Source organism: Crocuta crocuta, unplaced genomic scaffold (genome assembly GCF_008692635.1).
Source record: "Crocuta crocuta isolate KB4526 unplaced genomic scaffold, BGI_CrCroc_1.0 scaffold102, whole genome shotgun sequence".
Classification (NCBI taxonomy): domain Eukaryota; kingdom Metazoa; phylum Chordata; class Mammalia; order Carnivora; family Hyaenidae; genus Crocuta; species Crocuta crocuta.
The window spans coordinates 10840035-10854782 of record NW_027530019.1 but is presented as its reverse complement, the minus strand read 5'-3'; the positions used below and the strand labels follow the sequence as shown (position 1 = coordinate 10854782).

General features: G+C 37.7%; 1 protein-coding gene across 1 annotated transcript in view; it reads left to right on the top strand.

Moving 5' to 3' along the window:
* Positions 1-14748, top strand: part of STARD9 (StAR related lipid transfer domain containing 9) — a 118949-nt gene that overhangs the window by 58391 nt on the left and 45810 nt on the right. The window contains exons 8-9 of the mRNA XM_077764588.1: positions 7572-7641; positions 9258-9330. Coding sequence (XP_077620714.1) covers positions 7572-7641; positions 9258-9330 — 143 coding nt within the window. The remainder of the gene's footprint in view (positions 1-7571; positions 7642-9257; positions 9331-14748) is intronic.

The window sequence follows — 14748 nt, the reverse complement described above, 5'->3', positions numbered from 1 at the left end:
GTCACTGATTCTGCTACCCATGTCTTTTCCCAAAAGTTCCATCATAAACAGCAGCCTGGAAACAACAAAAATACCATTTGCTTTGCTGAGAGCCAGTGTAGTTTACTCCGTAAAACTCTATGGATATATATTTCCGTGTAAAGCACTTTGAGGGAAGACCAGGAGTTGATGGAGTAGTGTCACAATTTCTCACCTTTGTATTTTATTTGTGTGTGTGTGTGTGTGTGTGTGTGTGTGTGTGTGTGTGTGGTGTGGGGAGACCTCAGACACAGTCTGGGTGTCTTCATTGCACAGAAGCTAAAATGAAGCTGCAAGAAGCTAGGGGATATTCCCAAATCACACAGCTGGTTGGGGCACGGTTGGAACTGGGAACGTTGCCTAGAATAGGAGGAGATAAGTGGGACAGAATCCTGTACGTCAGGGAGGCCTGTGATCGTACATTCTTTGATTGGCATTGCATCTGAAACCTGGAGAAGGAAGGAACTTATGCAAGGTCATTCACCTTGGGTCATACACCCAGTGAGAGGAACTGGACTGAAATCCCAGGGCTCTTCGGAATACCTTCATGGAGTAAACCCTCAAGGGGTGGGGAGGATGGTTGGTAGGAAATAATTCCAGCCCAGCAAAAAGTCTTTTAGATCCTTTGGGTTACATGTTTCTTAAAATTGATCTGGGTTTTCTCACATCATGACAAATAAAGGTCAACATTCCTCCCATTTCTCAATGAAGGAGCCTTGACCTTAAATATTAGAGAACCAGCCTTGGAATCTAAGACTGAATAGTCACACTGAACTATTACTATTTCCATTACTGCTCTCTGAGGGCATTACAGCAAACTTTTTACCTTTAGTTTTTTTTAACGTTTGCTTTCTTCATTCATTCATTTATATTATCTGCCTGCCTGCCTCTATACGTGTCTGGGTACCTCTGTCTTTGGGCTCATACATTCTGTGAATGTGATTCCAAAGTGGAAAGTGGTTTCTGTTTTGAAACCAGTTCTCCAGGAGTTTATCGAGTACTGACTACATGCCTATACTTTTTTTTTTACTTTTTTTTTTAATGTTTTATTTATTTCTAGAAGAGAGAGAGAGAGATGGCGTGAGCAGGGGAGGGTCAGAGAGAGAGGGAGTCACAGACTGAAACAGGCTCCAGGCTCTGAGCTGGCAGTCAACACAGAGCCCGACGCGGGGCTCGAACCCACGAACCGCGAGATCATGACCTAAGTGAAAGTTGGACGCTTAACCGACTAAGCCACCCAGGCGCCCCATACATGCCTATACTTTTTAGGGTACCACAGGGAATATGAAAATATAAGAACTTACACTTCTAGTTCAGAATTGTGAGATGGAACTTGAGAGTTGCCCAAATCAAAGGAAAGGAAGGGGGTAGCCTATTACCTTCCATTAAAAAGGTTTATTAATTAGAGGACAGATTAAGTTGAAATCTGAAATGTACAAAGGCCTGCCCGAAGCACACATGAGAGGCTAGTGGTTATAGGGTCTGAATCATTATCTAACTGAGAAGAAGACAGTGTTCTGTTTTTGCCTTGGCCTTTATCTTAGTATATGTGCTGCTGAAGCTAGCACAGCTTTGACCTTTATCTTAATATAAAGGGATAAGGTACAAAGCAGAAGGTGTTGGAAGTAGGTAATTGGGTTTCCGAAAAAAATTTTTTATGTGTGTATTCTGGGTGTTCAATCTACATGTTTATTTTTTTTCTTTTTAATTTTTTAAAAAATTTTTAATTCTTAAAACTTTTTTCTCTTTGCCTTTATGCACTTACCAGGACCTCTGGCACCATATCAGTATTAAAGTGCTAGCAGTATTTAGTCTTGTTTCCAGGGGGAAGCTTCAACATTTTACCAATAAGTATGATATTTGCAGTAGTGTTTGTTTTTAATATTCTTTATCACACACTTATAAAACTATAACAAAAATATGGGACCAGGTTTTTAAAAAAGTTTTCCAATCTATGGCGAATCAACACTTTGGTAAAATAAAGATGAATTAGGGGTGCTTGGTTGGCTCAGTCGGAGGAGCATGCAACTGTTGATCTTAGGGCTGTGAGTTTGAGCCCCACCTTGTATGTAGACATTACTTAAAAATAAAATCTTAGAAAAAAAGATAAATTTCTAGAAAAATGAAGAAGGCATCTTGATTATAAGCTCATTCTTTTTACAAATTCCAAAGATATAAAATCTCTTGTCTTATTGTTATAAAAGTTTTTAAAACCCTCAATTTCTGTTTCTATCCCATTACATACCAGTAACAGCTTGAGAACTGGCCCCAGTCTTTGGATCAGCTTTGAGAAACATTGCCTTAGCAGGTTAAGGGAATTCTCTTTTTCTCTAAAAGATTTCTAAGAGTTTTTTGTTTTTTTGCTTTTAATTTTTTTTTTTTTTTTTTGAGAGAGCACCAGCAGGAGAGGGGCAGAGAGAGAGACAGAGACAGAGACAGAGAGAACGAAAATCCCAAGCTGCCAGCACAGAGCAGTGTGGGACTTGAACTCACTAACCATGACACCATGACTGAGCGGAAACCAAGAGTCAGATGCTTAACCTGCTGGGCCACCCAGGCACTCTTAAGAGTTTTTGTTTTTAACTTTGAAACAAATTAAACTTTTGAAAAAGTTGCAAATACAATATAAAGAACTTTTTTTCTTGAACCTTTTGAGAGTGAATTGCCAGCCTAATGACCCATCTCCCCTGATTATTTTTAGAGTTTTTTCACTCCATTCCTCCAAATAGGAATGTTCTCCTGTATACTCACAACACAACCACCGAAATCAGGAGATTAACTTCAGCATGTTACTACCACCTAATCATTAGAACCCACTTAAGTTTCCCTAACTGTCCTGATAATTGCCTATTTGAGAATCACGGGTTAGATTGTCTCTGGGACTCTTTAGTCTGGAAAGTTTCCTTGGTCTCTCTTTAACTTTCATGAACTTTGACAACGATCAAATGGTGTACAATTTTAATTTGTCCCATTACTCGTGATATTTAAGGTGATATCTGCCTGCCTTCTTCACTCTGAAATTGCTATTTTCCTTTTGTGATCAACAAGTATTTGTGGGGCAGTACTGTGAAATCATGTACATAATCCATTTTCATCTAACTTTCAATTTATTTATTTCAGTTTAGATTCATGATTTCCTATTTTATTCAATGGGTTATCTTCTGTTACTGTGATTTTTTTTTTTTATTTTGATGCTCAGTGCACTCAGGAATCCCCTGGCTACACTTCTGTGACATTTTGACACATCATTGTTGTTCTTTGGGCACCTCCTTGTTTTCTAGCACAGAGATATTCCAGGCTCATCTACTTTCTGTGCCTCAGTCTTAGAATCAGCCATTTCTCCTAGGAGTCCTGTTCCTTTTTATTGGAGAATAATATTTAGAAGCTAGGTCTGGGTGCTATGTATGCCTAGATGTCCCTCTGAGTGTAGAGAGCTAAGTAATCTGTGTTCACACCAGTACCTCTAATTGTAGTCCAACACAGCAGAGTTCATTCTGGATTTCTCCCTTTTCATATTTGTAATTTCTTTATCTAACGGGAGAGATTTCTTTGATCTACTTTCCTACATGTAATCAGTCTCCTTGCCATTGCTGTCCCCTCTCATGTGGGTGTCCACCTTCTGCACATGGTAGGCTTCTTGAGTCTGTAGTTTAATGACCATTTATCAGTTGTGGATATTTTTTAGTCATTATGTGTTCTAATAATTGCTTTTTCCCCCATCCTTTCCTTTGTAACTCCACTTACAGGTATGTTAGACTAATTTCTGTGCTGTGATTCTTACCCTCTCATCTATATCTGTGCTTTATTTGGGTATATGATTCTGAACATGTTTCTATTCACTGTTTTTTTCCAGCTGTATCAAACCTGCTAGTAAACTTAAATATTGAATTGTTATTTTCACTGTAGTACTTTTTATTTCCCAAATTTCCATTTGATCCTTTCAGTATAGTTTCCAGTTTTCTTTGAAGTTTTATAATCTTGTATTTTAGTTCTTGAAAATAGTAAGCAGAGTTACTTTAAAGTTACCATAACCTCAGTGTCTGAATTTTTCTTGCATTTATATTGCCTATTATTTTTGCTGGTTTTCATTTATTTATTGCCAGATCTACTTGGATTTTTGGTTTGTTATAATTTTGTGGCAGGTGATGTTTGCTGATTTTGTTAAAATAGAAATAATTTGAAGGTGTAGGACAATGGTATCTATCTGTGCAGAAGACTTACCTTTATTTGTGCCAGGTTTCTGCATATGCTAGTGATCCAGAATCACCTCAGTCCAATTTAAGATTTAAGAATGTTCAAAGCTGTGCTGCAAACCCTTCAAAGGCTGTTTACTTCTAACTCTTTTATTCCTGTGTTTTAGCCCTTTGGGGTTCCAGCTCAAGTGGGGTTCTATAGTGGGTGGGCTCTGGACTGCAGTCTGTGTTCCCTAGACCTGTGAGGTTGTCAGGGGAACTGCTCTGAGCCATATCCCCTCAAGATTTGGCAAATGACTTCAGAGGAAAAGTGTCCCCAAATGCTGGCCTCTTTTCTCTGGGCTTTCATCTTTGCCCAGTATATGGCCCAGAAAATTTTCACTATCTGGGTATCCGTCTGTGCCTTAAAACTTAGGTCTTTAATGTTAATTGTCCAGATTTTTCTAATAGTCTGTCCTGGAAGGATTGGTTTGTGTTATGTCATTTGCCAAATGTCAAATGTCATTTGCCATTACCACATTTTTAAAACTGTTTTTATTATAGAGAATGTTGAATATATACAAAAATAGGCTAATGTAATTAACCCCTATGTATTCAAGACCCAGTTACAGTAATCCTTAACTCCTGGCCAGTTTTGGTCTACTTATATTACCTATCTACTTTTCCTCATTCTGTATTGTTTTAAGGCAAATTATAGATGTCACATCAATTCATCTATAATATTTTAGTGTATAGCCCTAAAAGATAAAGATTTTAAAAAAAACATAACCGCAGAAATATTATAACATCTAAATAATAAAAATTTCTTTTTAATTTATTATTTCATTTAAAAATTTTAATTATTTATTTATTAATAATTTTTAAAATGTTTATTTTAGAGAGACAGAGTGTGAGTGGGCAAGGGGTAGAGAGAGAGGGAGACACAGACCCTGAAGCAGGCTCCAGGATCTGAGCTGTCAGCATGGAGCCTGATGCAGGGCTTAAACTCACGAACTGTGAGATCATGACCTGAGCCAAAGTCGGAGGCTTAACCAACTGAGCCACCTAGGTGCCCCTTTTATTTATTTTTTTAATTTTAGTTTATATCTAGCATAGTTAACATACAGTGTTATATTAGTTTCAGGTGTACTATATAGTGATCCAACAATTCCATACATCACCCAGTGTTCATCACCTATGTAATCCCCGTCACCTATTTCACCTATCTCCCTAATCTCCCTAACCACCTCCCGTCTGATAACTATCAGTTTGTTCTTTATAGTTTAAGAGTCTGTTTTTAGTTTTCTTCTGTTTTTTCCCCCTTTGTTCATTTGTTTTGTTTCTAAACCACATATGAGTGAAATCATATGGTATTTATCTTTCAGACTTATTTCACTGAGCATTATACTTTTTAGCTTCATCTGTGTTGTTGTAAATGGCAAAATTTCATTCTTAAAATTTGTTTTTAATGTTTATTTATTTTTGAAAGAGAGAGAGAGAACATGAGCAGGGGAGGGTCAGGGAGAGAGGGAGACGCAGAATCTGAAACAGGCTCCGAGCTCTGAGCTGTTAGCACAGAACCGGATATGGGACTCAAACTCATGAACTGTGAGATTGTGACCTGAGCTGAAGTGAGATGCTCAACCAACTGAACCACCCAGGCACCTCAAGATTTCATTCTTTTTTATGGCTGAGTAATATTCTATTGTGTGTGTGTGTATGTGTGTGTGTGTGCATTATATATATAATNATATATATCTCTCTCACAATTTTTATTTGTTTGGTTTGTTTTTTGTTTTGTTTTGTGTTTTGAGAGAGAGAGAGAGAACAAGCAGAGGGAGGAAGAGAGAGAATCCCAAGTAGATTCTGTGCTCAGTGTGGAGCTCAACTTTGGGCTTAACCCCTTGACCCCAAGATCATGACCTGAGCTGAAATCAAGTGTAGGACACTCAACCGACTGAGTCACCCAGGCACCCTTATACTACAATTTCTCTTTCCATTCATCTGTCAATGGACACTGGGCTGCTTCCATATTTTGGCTATTGTAAATAATGCTGCAATAAACAGAAGTGCGTATATCTTTTCAAATTAGAATTTTTGTATTCTTGGAGCCCCTGGGTGGCTCAGTCAGTTGAATGTCCAACTTTGACTTGGGTCATGATCTCACAGTTGGTAATTTTGAGCCCTGTGTTGGGCTCTGTGCTGATGCTCAGGGCCTGGAGCCTGCTTCAGACTCTGTGTCTCCCTCTCTCTCTTGCCCCTCCTTCGCTCATGCTCTCTCTCTCTCTCTTTCTCAAAATAAAGAAACATTAAAAAAGTAAAAAAAAAAAAATTTTGTATTTTTTGAGTAAATAGTGGAATTATTGGACCATATGGTAGTTCTGTTTTTAATTTTTTGAGGAACCTCCATACTGTTTTCCACAGTGGCCACACCAGTTTACATTATTACCAACAGTGCACGAGGGTTCCTTCTTCTCCACATCCTTGTCAACCCTTGTTGTTTCTTGTGTTTTTGATTTTAGCCGTTCTGACAGGTGTGAGGTGATATCTCATTTTGGCTTTAACAATAATTTCTTAGTATAAGGAAATCCAGTTGTTGAAATTGCTTTGCTAATTTTTTTTTTTTGTGTGTGCTAATTTTTAGCCTAGTTGTATTCAGCAATGGCCAGCGAAGTTACTTTGTTCCTGAATCTCTAATTCAGTTGTGAAGGCACTTTTAGATTTGGTCAGTAACAACCCATGAAGACTTGCTTTCATATTCTTAAGCTCCTCTTTATCTATCTAAAGCCTTCCCATTCTACAGTGATTAAATTCAGGTCTCACTTCCTTTATGGAGCCTGCCCTGGCCACTCCTCTGATTGCCTGAGCATTTATTATCTCTTCTACTCCTATGGCATTTGGCTGTACAATCTTATATACTCTCACTTCTTAGGACTGTAAGCTGTTTGAGTAGGGACATGTGTGCTGGATGTTGTACATGCCAAATTGAGTCTTCCATCTTGTGGGGCCCATAGCATCTGTTTACCTCAGAAATGTTGTGAGGGCAAATTGAGGGAATGTAAGAACTTTTCTTATACTCTGTGTAGCTACATTTTAAGGAATTGGTGGTGTTCTTGTTGTTGTTAGCAGAACCACTGTATGGATTCTAGACTACATTCTCTGTGAGTGCAGAGACCTGTGTTTACAGAGCCTATCATAATGCCTGACAGTAGGCTTCCAATAAATATTTGTTGATTTTTTATAATCTTAATGAATTCAGTCAAGGTCTCTCATTCTTGTCTATCAAATTATATAAAATAGGATAAAGTTAATGACATACAGGGAAAAATTAAACCAAATATTTTATTTACTTTCTTTTTTCCTCCCTCACAAATCTGATAGGTTTATCTCAACATGTAGTTACCAACTATAAGCAAGTAATTCAACTCTTGGAGGAGGGAATAGCAAACAGGTAACAGGTTTATTTGTTGCTGTCCTTATTCTTTCCTGTGTTCTCATCTCCGTTTGGAGTATATGATTATACTTCTCTCTGTAGCTTCCCACATTCACAATCAGGGGACCTTTCTCAGAACATAATGTACCCAGGGTAAGGGGTAGTAGCTAAGATTTCATGCATTTCTCACTAATGGAGAACCTGGAGTTTGTTATGGATATAATAATACCAGATAGTAAGCCCAAAGTTACTCTGTGCTTTGTCTTGTAATATACAATTTTGCTGTTTTGACCAAAGATTCTTGCCTGCATTGTTCTTTCAGTAGGCTCGATAGAGATAAGAACAAATATAGTTTAAAATATTTCAGAAAACCATTTTTCTTCTAGTTTGGCATACTTGTAATGGGTACCTAAAAAAAAGACTCATTTAAATTTGCTATGAATAAGTGCTGTAGACTCTCCTAAAAGTTGTTGTAAATTTTGATAACATTCCATGTTGTTAGTTACTAGGAAATGCCCAGACTGTTACTAGTATATGCCTGAAAGAACAGACATTTTTATCTGGGAAAAAAATGTTGGGATTTAGTCTTCTATTTACCTTATTAATAGCATGTCCAAGTTAATTGACCATAAAACAATAACTTTATTTTTTAATTTTTAAATATTTTATTCATTTTTGAGAGAGTGCAAGTAGGGGAGGGGCAGAGAGAGGAAGACAGAGGATCTGAAGCAGGCTCTGCACTGACAGCTGCAAGCCTGATATGGAGCTTGAACTCACAAACCCTGAGATCATGACTTGAGCTGAAGTTGGACGTTCAACTGACTGAGCAACCCAGATACCCCAAAAGAAGAACTTTAAATTTAACATTCTATTCCTTGGGTTTCATGGAACTGTCCTGGAGGCACTTGCCTCTGGTCTGCAGGATACCCTGTGTTCCTTGATCTTTAAGTGTCAGGCTTCACCTTTTCCTCTTTATCCTTGAATCATGAGACCTGCCTTTGGAGTTTGACCCTTCTTCTATTTTCCAGCTCCTCTGAGAACAGAAGTGAGTGAGATGGTGTTAAACTGAAACATGATTGGCTTAGATTTAGATGAAGGGAAGATTCTTCTGACATTAAGGATTAATATTTCAATGAATTTCTAAAGGAAGTTATGAATTCCACATGGTTTAAATATGACTTAGATATAATTCAGGATCTCATTTCAAATCCCTTTCTGACACGACAAGATCAATATGTAGCATTTAATCACATTTTACTTTGAGGCTTCTCTAGCAAGCTCTCTATTTCCACCTGTCTTTTTTAAATGAGTCTATTTGGGGGATAGTCTTCCAGGTTGATGACATTCTAGTATTCCCATTTTCAACTCTGATTTTTGCTTCTGTTGCTTACACAATGTCCTAATGTGGTTTAATATGAAGCTACATTGCCTTTTATTCTCAGATATCTGTACCTAGAATGCTGCTTTTGCCATCTTTGGACCACTCTCCTAACTAAACTGGACTAAATATGGATGTTTTATGATTCTCACCTGTGAACATCAGCACTAACACTTCTTGTGTTCCCCCATAGATTCTTAAGTATCTACCGTGCATAAATAATACTTATCGTAATTGTCTTCCTTTATGTACACAGAATCACAGCAGCCACTCATGTTCATGAAGCCAGCAGCAGATCCCATGCCATCTTCACTATCTACTATACACAGGTTGGTTACCCCTTTATTTGCTTAGATTTCTTCCTTTTGTAGTCCCTTTTTTTTCCTTAAATAGTTTATTGTCAAGTTGGTTTCCATATAACACCCAGTGCTCATCCCAACAAGTGCCCTCCTCCACACCTATCACCCCCCTCTCCCCTCTCCCTCTCCTCCATCAGCCCTCAGTTCTCAGCATTCAAGAGTCTCTCATGGTTTGTCTCCCTCCCTCTCCCCAACTATTTTTCCTCTTCTCCTCCTCCATGGTCCTCCATTAACTTCCTCCTAATCCACCTATATGTGCAAACATATGGTATCTGTCCATTTTGACTGCTTTCTTGTCTTTTCTTATTTCTCTTCCTTTCTTCTTACCTTTCCATTTATAGGTCCTTTACTGTGATCTAATGTTATAAGGAGGACGTACGTACAATCTACTAAGCTCTACACCAGAAAGGGTGGAGGCTGTTTCATAAAAACTAATCAAAATATCTTCAACTTATATATTCCTTTTAACATTTCAAAGCACTTTTATATCGATGTGATCAAAATGGGCATTTAAAACAAGCAAGGGACACATGGGTGGTTCAGTCGGTTGAGCGTCCAGCTCATGATTTTGGCTCAGGTCATGATCCCATGGTCCATGGGATCGAGCCCCATGTTGGGCTCTACACTGGCAGTGCGGAGCCTGTCTGGGATTCTCTCTCCCTCTCTCTCTCTGCTGCTCCCCAACTCTCTCTCTCGTATGCACTTTCTCCCTCTCAAAATAAATGAGTAAACATTTAAAAAAATAAAACAAGGAGCAAGACTGAAATAAAAATAAGCATTAAAATGAAAAAGTAGATTTACTTCTATTATGATGGAGTAAAGAGATCGACAAATCCTGTCCCTCAAAAGCAACTATAAACCTGGACAAAACTATCAAAATAACTATTNGGCTCTGAGCTGGCTGTCAGCACAGAGCCCAATGCGGGGCTCAAGCTCACGAACTGTGAGATCATGGCCTGAGCTGAAGCCGGATGCTTAACTGACTGAGCCACCCAGGCGCCCCTTCTCCGTTTTAAAAACAGAGACATATAATAAGCCACACATTTATTTAAGAAAACTACCAAGTTGTAGGTAAGAATAGTGCAAACCTGTGGTGTATTGCCTTGGGCTGTTCCTATCCTTACCTGTCTCTGTCGGTGAGGTAGTTCGATCAGGGAATGGAAGGCCATGAAGGCCAACACCTTTGCTGCTACCACTGCTAGAGGAGGTCACATAATCTGGACCATTTTCAGTTAGAGTGGTGCTCCTGGTGGCAAGGAACAAGGAGATCAAAGGCTCCCTTAGCCTGAGATTGTGAATCTTTTTCAGGCAAGAAATGAACTGGCAGATTATCTGGGGACTTAAAAGGATGTTCTGGAAGATGATGCAGCTGTAGCAGTCTTGATAAAATCTTCACATATCCTGTATTGAACAGAACTTAAACCTAAAACTGAACTTTTAATGCATTTCCCAGCCCACACATAGATCTATTAACAGAGAATAGATATTTTATTGGCTCAGATGTTTGATTACAATTTCTGACCTGTCTTTGGCTAAACACTTAGCTATGCAGACACAGGGTGTCCCCCAAAAGGCCAAGCTTAGAGGTAAAAACAACTAAAGGAAAAAAAATGAAGAGAGACTTCTTTGGCTACATATTGCTGGGGAGGCAGATTTTAGAGATTTTTAGCCTAGGCAAGTTACCAGAGAAACCAACCAACAACCACTACCACTCTCAAGGGGAAAAAATATCAGAATTCAGAGTTGTTACAGTATGTTATTTAAAATGTCTAGTATTCAACCAAAAATTATTAGACCTGCAAAAGCAAGTAAGAAACTACAACCCATGGCCATGAGAGGAAAAAACCAAACAGTAACAGTCACTAGAAACTGATTCTAAGTGCTCCAGATACTAAATTGTTTAACGATGATAATGACTGTAGAGAATTGCAATAAAATCCTAGAAATATTGTATAAAATGGAGTCCCAGAATTGAACTGTACAACAACCGAAACAAAAATTCAGTTGTGGGACTTGAGTAGATATAAGATGGCAGAAGAATTAATGAGCTTGAATATAGACAAATACAAATAAAAAATTTTGAAGAAAAGATAGTAAAAAGATTAAAGGACAGAGCCTCACAGACATGTTGGTCCACAGCAAATGTGTTAATATAAGTGTAATGGAGATCTCAGAAAGAGAGAAGAGAAAATAAGCCTAAGAAAATTTTGAAAAATAGTGGCCAAAAAATTCCGAAATCATTAATGTACAGATAGAAGTATTTTATTTTATATTTTTTTATTATAAATTAATCTTTTATTTCACCTTTTTTTTTTTTTACAAATAAGTTATTGTCAAGTTGGTTTCCATATAACACCCAGTGCTCATCCCCACAAGTGCCCTCCTCCATGCCCATCACCCTCCCTTCCCCCCACACCCATCAGTCCTCAGTTTGTTCTCAGCATTCCAGAGTCTCTCATGGTTTGGTTTGCCTCTCTCCCTCTCCCCCACTATATTTCCCCTTCTTCTCCCCCATGGTCCTCCGTTAAGTTCCTCCTAATCCTCCTATACGTGCAAACATATGGTATTTGTCCTTCTCTGCCTGACTTATTTCGCTCAGCATAACACCCTCAAGGTCCATCCATGTTGCTACACATGGCCAGATTTCATTGTTTCTCATTGCCATGTAGTATTCCATGGTATAGATAAACCACATCCTCTTGATCCATTCGTCCGTTGATGGACACTTAGGCTCTTTCCATGTTTTGGCTATTGTGGAGAGTGCTGTTATGAACATTGGGGTACATGTGCTCCTATGCATCAGCATTTCTGTATCCCTTGGGTAAATTCCTAGCAGTACTATTGCTGGGTCATAGGGGAGTTCTATTGTTAGTTTCCTGAGGAACCTCCACACTGTTTTCCAGAGGGGCTGTACCAGTTTACATTCCCACCAACGGTGTAGGAGGGTGCCCGTTTCTCTACATCCTCGCCAGCATCTAGATTCCTCCAGATAGAAGTATTTTAAAATCTCCAAGTAAAATAAATATAAAAAGATTCATACTTAGACATATCATAGTCAAAATTGAAAGACAAAAAGCAAATCTTGAATGCAGCTAGAGAAAAAGAACTCATGATATATAAGAGAACAATTACATGATTAATGGGCAACTTCTCACCAGAAATACTGGACCCCAGAAAAGAGAGTATTGAAAGGAAATAAAACTGTCAACCAAGAATTCTCTATGCAGCAAAACTAACTTCCCAAAATTAAGATGAAATAAGAACATTCCTAGTTAAAAAAGAGAAGAAAAAGAATAGAAATTATTGCTAGCAAGCCTAGCCTACAAGAAAACCAAATGAAATGTTTCATGCTGAAAGTAATATCAGTAACTTAAGTCTACAAGAAGAAATCAAAAGTGCTGAGAATATGAAATATGTAAGTTAATATAAAAAGCTACATAAATATATTCTTTCTTTTCTCCTAATGTTATTGAAAAGAGGATTGAACAAAATGATAATTATAATGCTGTATTACTATACATCACATACATTGTCATACATACTGACACTAATAGGACAAAGGAATAGGAAGAAAAAGGAGATCTGTGGGAGCAAAGCTTCTTTATTCTATAGGAATTAAGTTAATATTGTTTTGAAGTTGATTGTGATAAGTTGTGATGCATGTTGTAATCTGTAGAATCACTTAAGAAAGTAGCTAAAAAATATAATTCAAAAATCAGACATTAAAATGGTACACTAAAAATAACTAACACAGAAAAGTCAATGAAGGAAGAACAGAGGTGTAAAAAATACATGAGACATCTGGAAAATAAATAGAAAAGGAATAGAAATAGTTCTGAACACTTTAATAATTACATTAAGTGTGATTGGATGAGAGTACACATTGTCAGATTGGATAAATGCAAAACTCAACTATATGCTATCTACAAGAAACAGTCCTTAGATCCAAAGATACAAATATGTTTAAAGTAAAGGGATAGAAAAATATACACCATGTAAATAATAGCCATAAGAGACTTATAGTACTGTGTTAATGTCTGGCAAAAAATAAATTTTAAGACACATGCTATAGACAAAGAGGGACGTTTCATAATGATAAAAGGTCTGTACATCAGAAAGATGTAACGATTATGAATGTATGTGCTCCCAACAGTAGAGCTCCAAATTGTAAGAAGACATAGGAGAAATAGTTCAGTCGCAGTAGTTTGAGATTTCAGTACTCCACTTTTAGTAATTGGTAGAACAACTGGACAGGAATCAGCAAGGATATAGAAGATTGGGGCAACATTGTCAACCAATGTGACCTAACATTTAAAGAACACTTAACATCTACAGAATACATTTTTTAAAAATGTTTTTAAATGTTTTGTTGACACATTACACACAGAACCCGATGCGGGGCTGGAACCCACGAGCCGCAAGGTCATGACCTGAGCCGAAGCCAGACGCTCAACTGACTGAGCCACCCACACACCCCTACAGAATACATTTTCTTCCTTTCCCTTTCCTTTCCCTCTCCTTTCCCTTTCCCTTTCCTTCTTTTCCTTTCTCTTTTCCTCCCTTCCCCTCCCCTCCCCTTCTCTTCCCTCCACACCCAAAGTGGGGCTTGAACTCCCAACCCTGAGATCAAGAGTCAGGTGCTCCACTGACAGAGCCAGCCAGGTGTCTCTAGAATACATTTTCAAGTGCACATAGACCATTCTCCAGGATAAACCATATACTTCATAAAGCTAAAGTATGCAGTTGTAAGATAAGTAAGTTCTGGGGATATAAAGTACAACTTGATGACTAGACTTAGCAGTGATAGATTGTATATTTGAAAGTTGCTAAGAGACCCTAAAAGTTCACATCACAAGGACAAAAATTGTAATTGTGTGAAGTGGTGGATGACAAAGCTTATGGTAATCATTTTGCAATATAAACATATATCAAATCATTAGGTTATACATCTTAAATTTATGCAATGTATGTCAATTATATCTCAATAAAACTGGAAAAAATAAATGATAGTACATTCAAATTTAAAGCTAACTACCTCACGAAAATGATACATCACCTAATCATAATATGTAGGACTTTAGTTAGATTCTGATTCAAAGAAACTTTAAAAAAATTGAATAGGAAATTTGAACAATGGCTAGATATTTGATGTTCTGAGGAATTGTTGATAATGTTCTAGATATAATGATGGTACTGTGGTTATGTCTTTTAAGGGTCTTCTGGAGATGCATACTGTAATATTTACAGTTGAAATTGTAGTAATGAATTGACTTCAAAATAATGTGGGTGGTGAAATAAGTGGGGGTATAAGCCATGTGAGCCTGGCCATGAGTTGACAGGTACCTGGGGGCTCACTATACGGTTTTTCTACTGTCCTATATGTTTAGA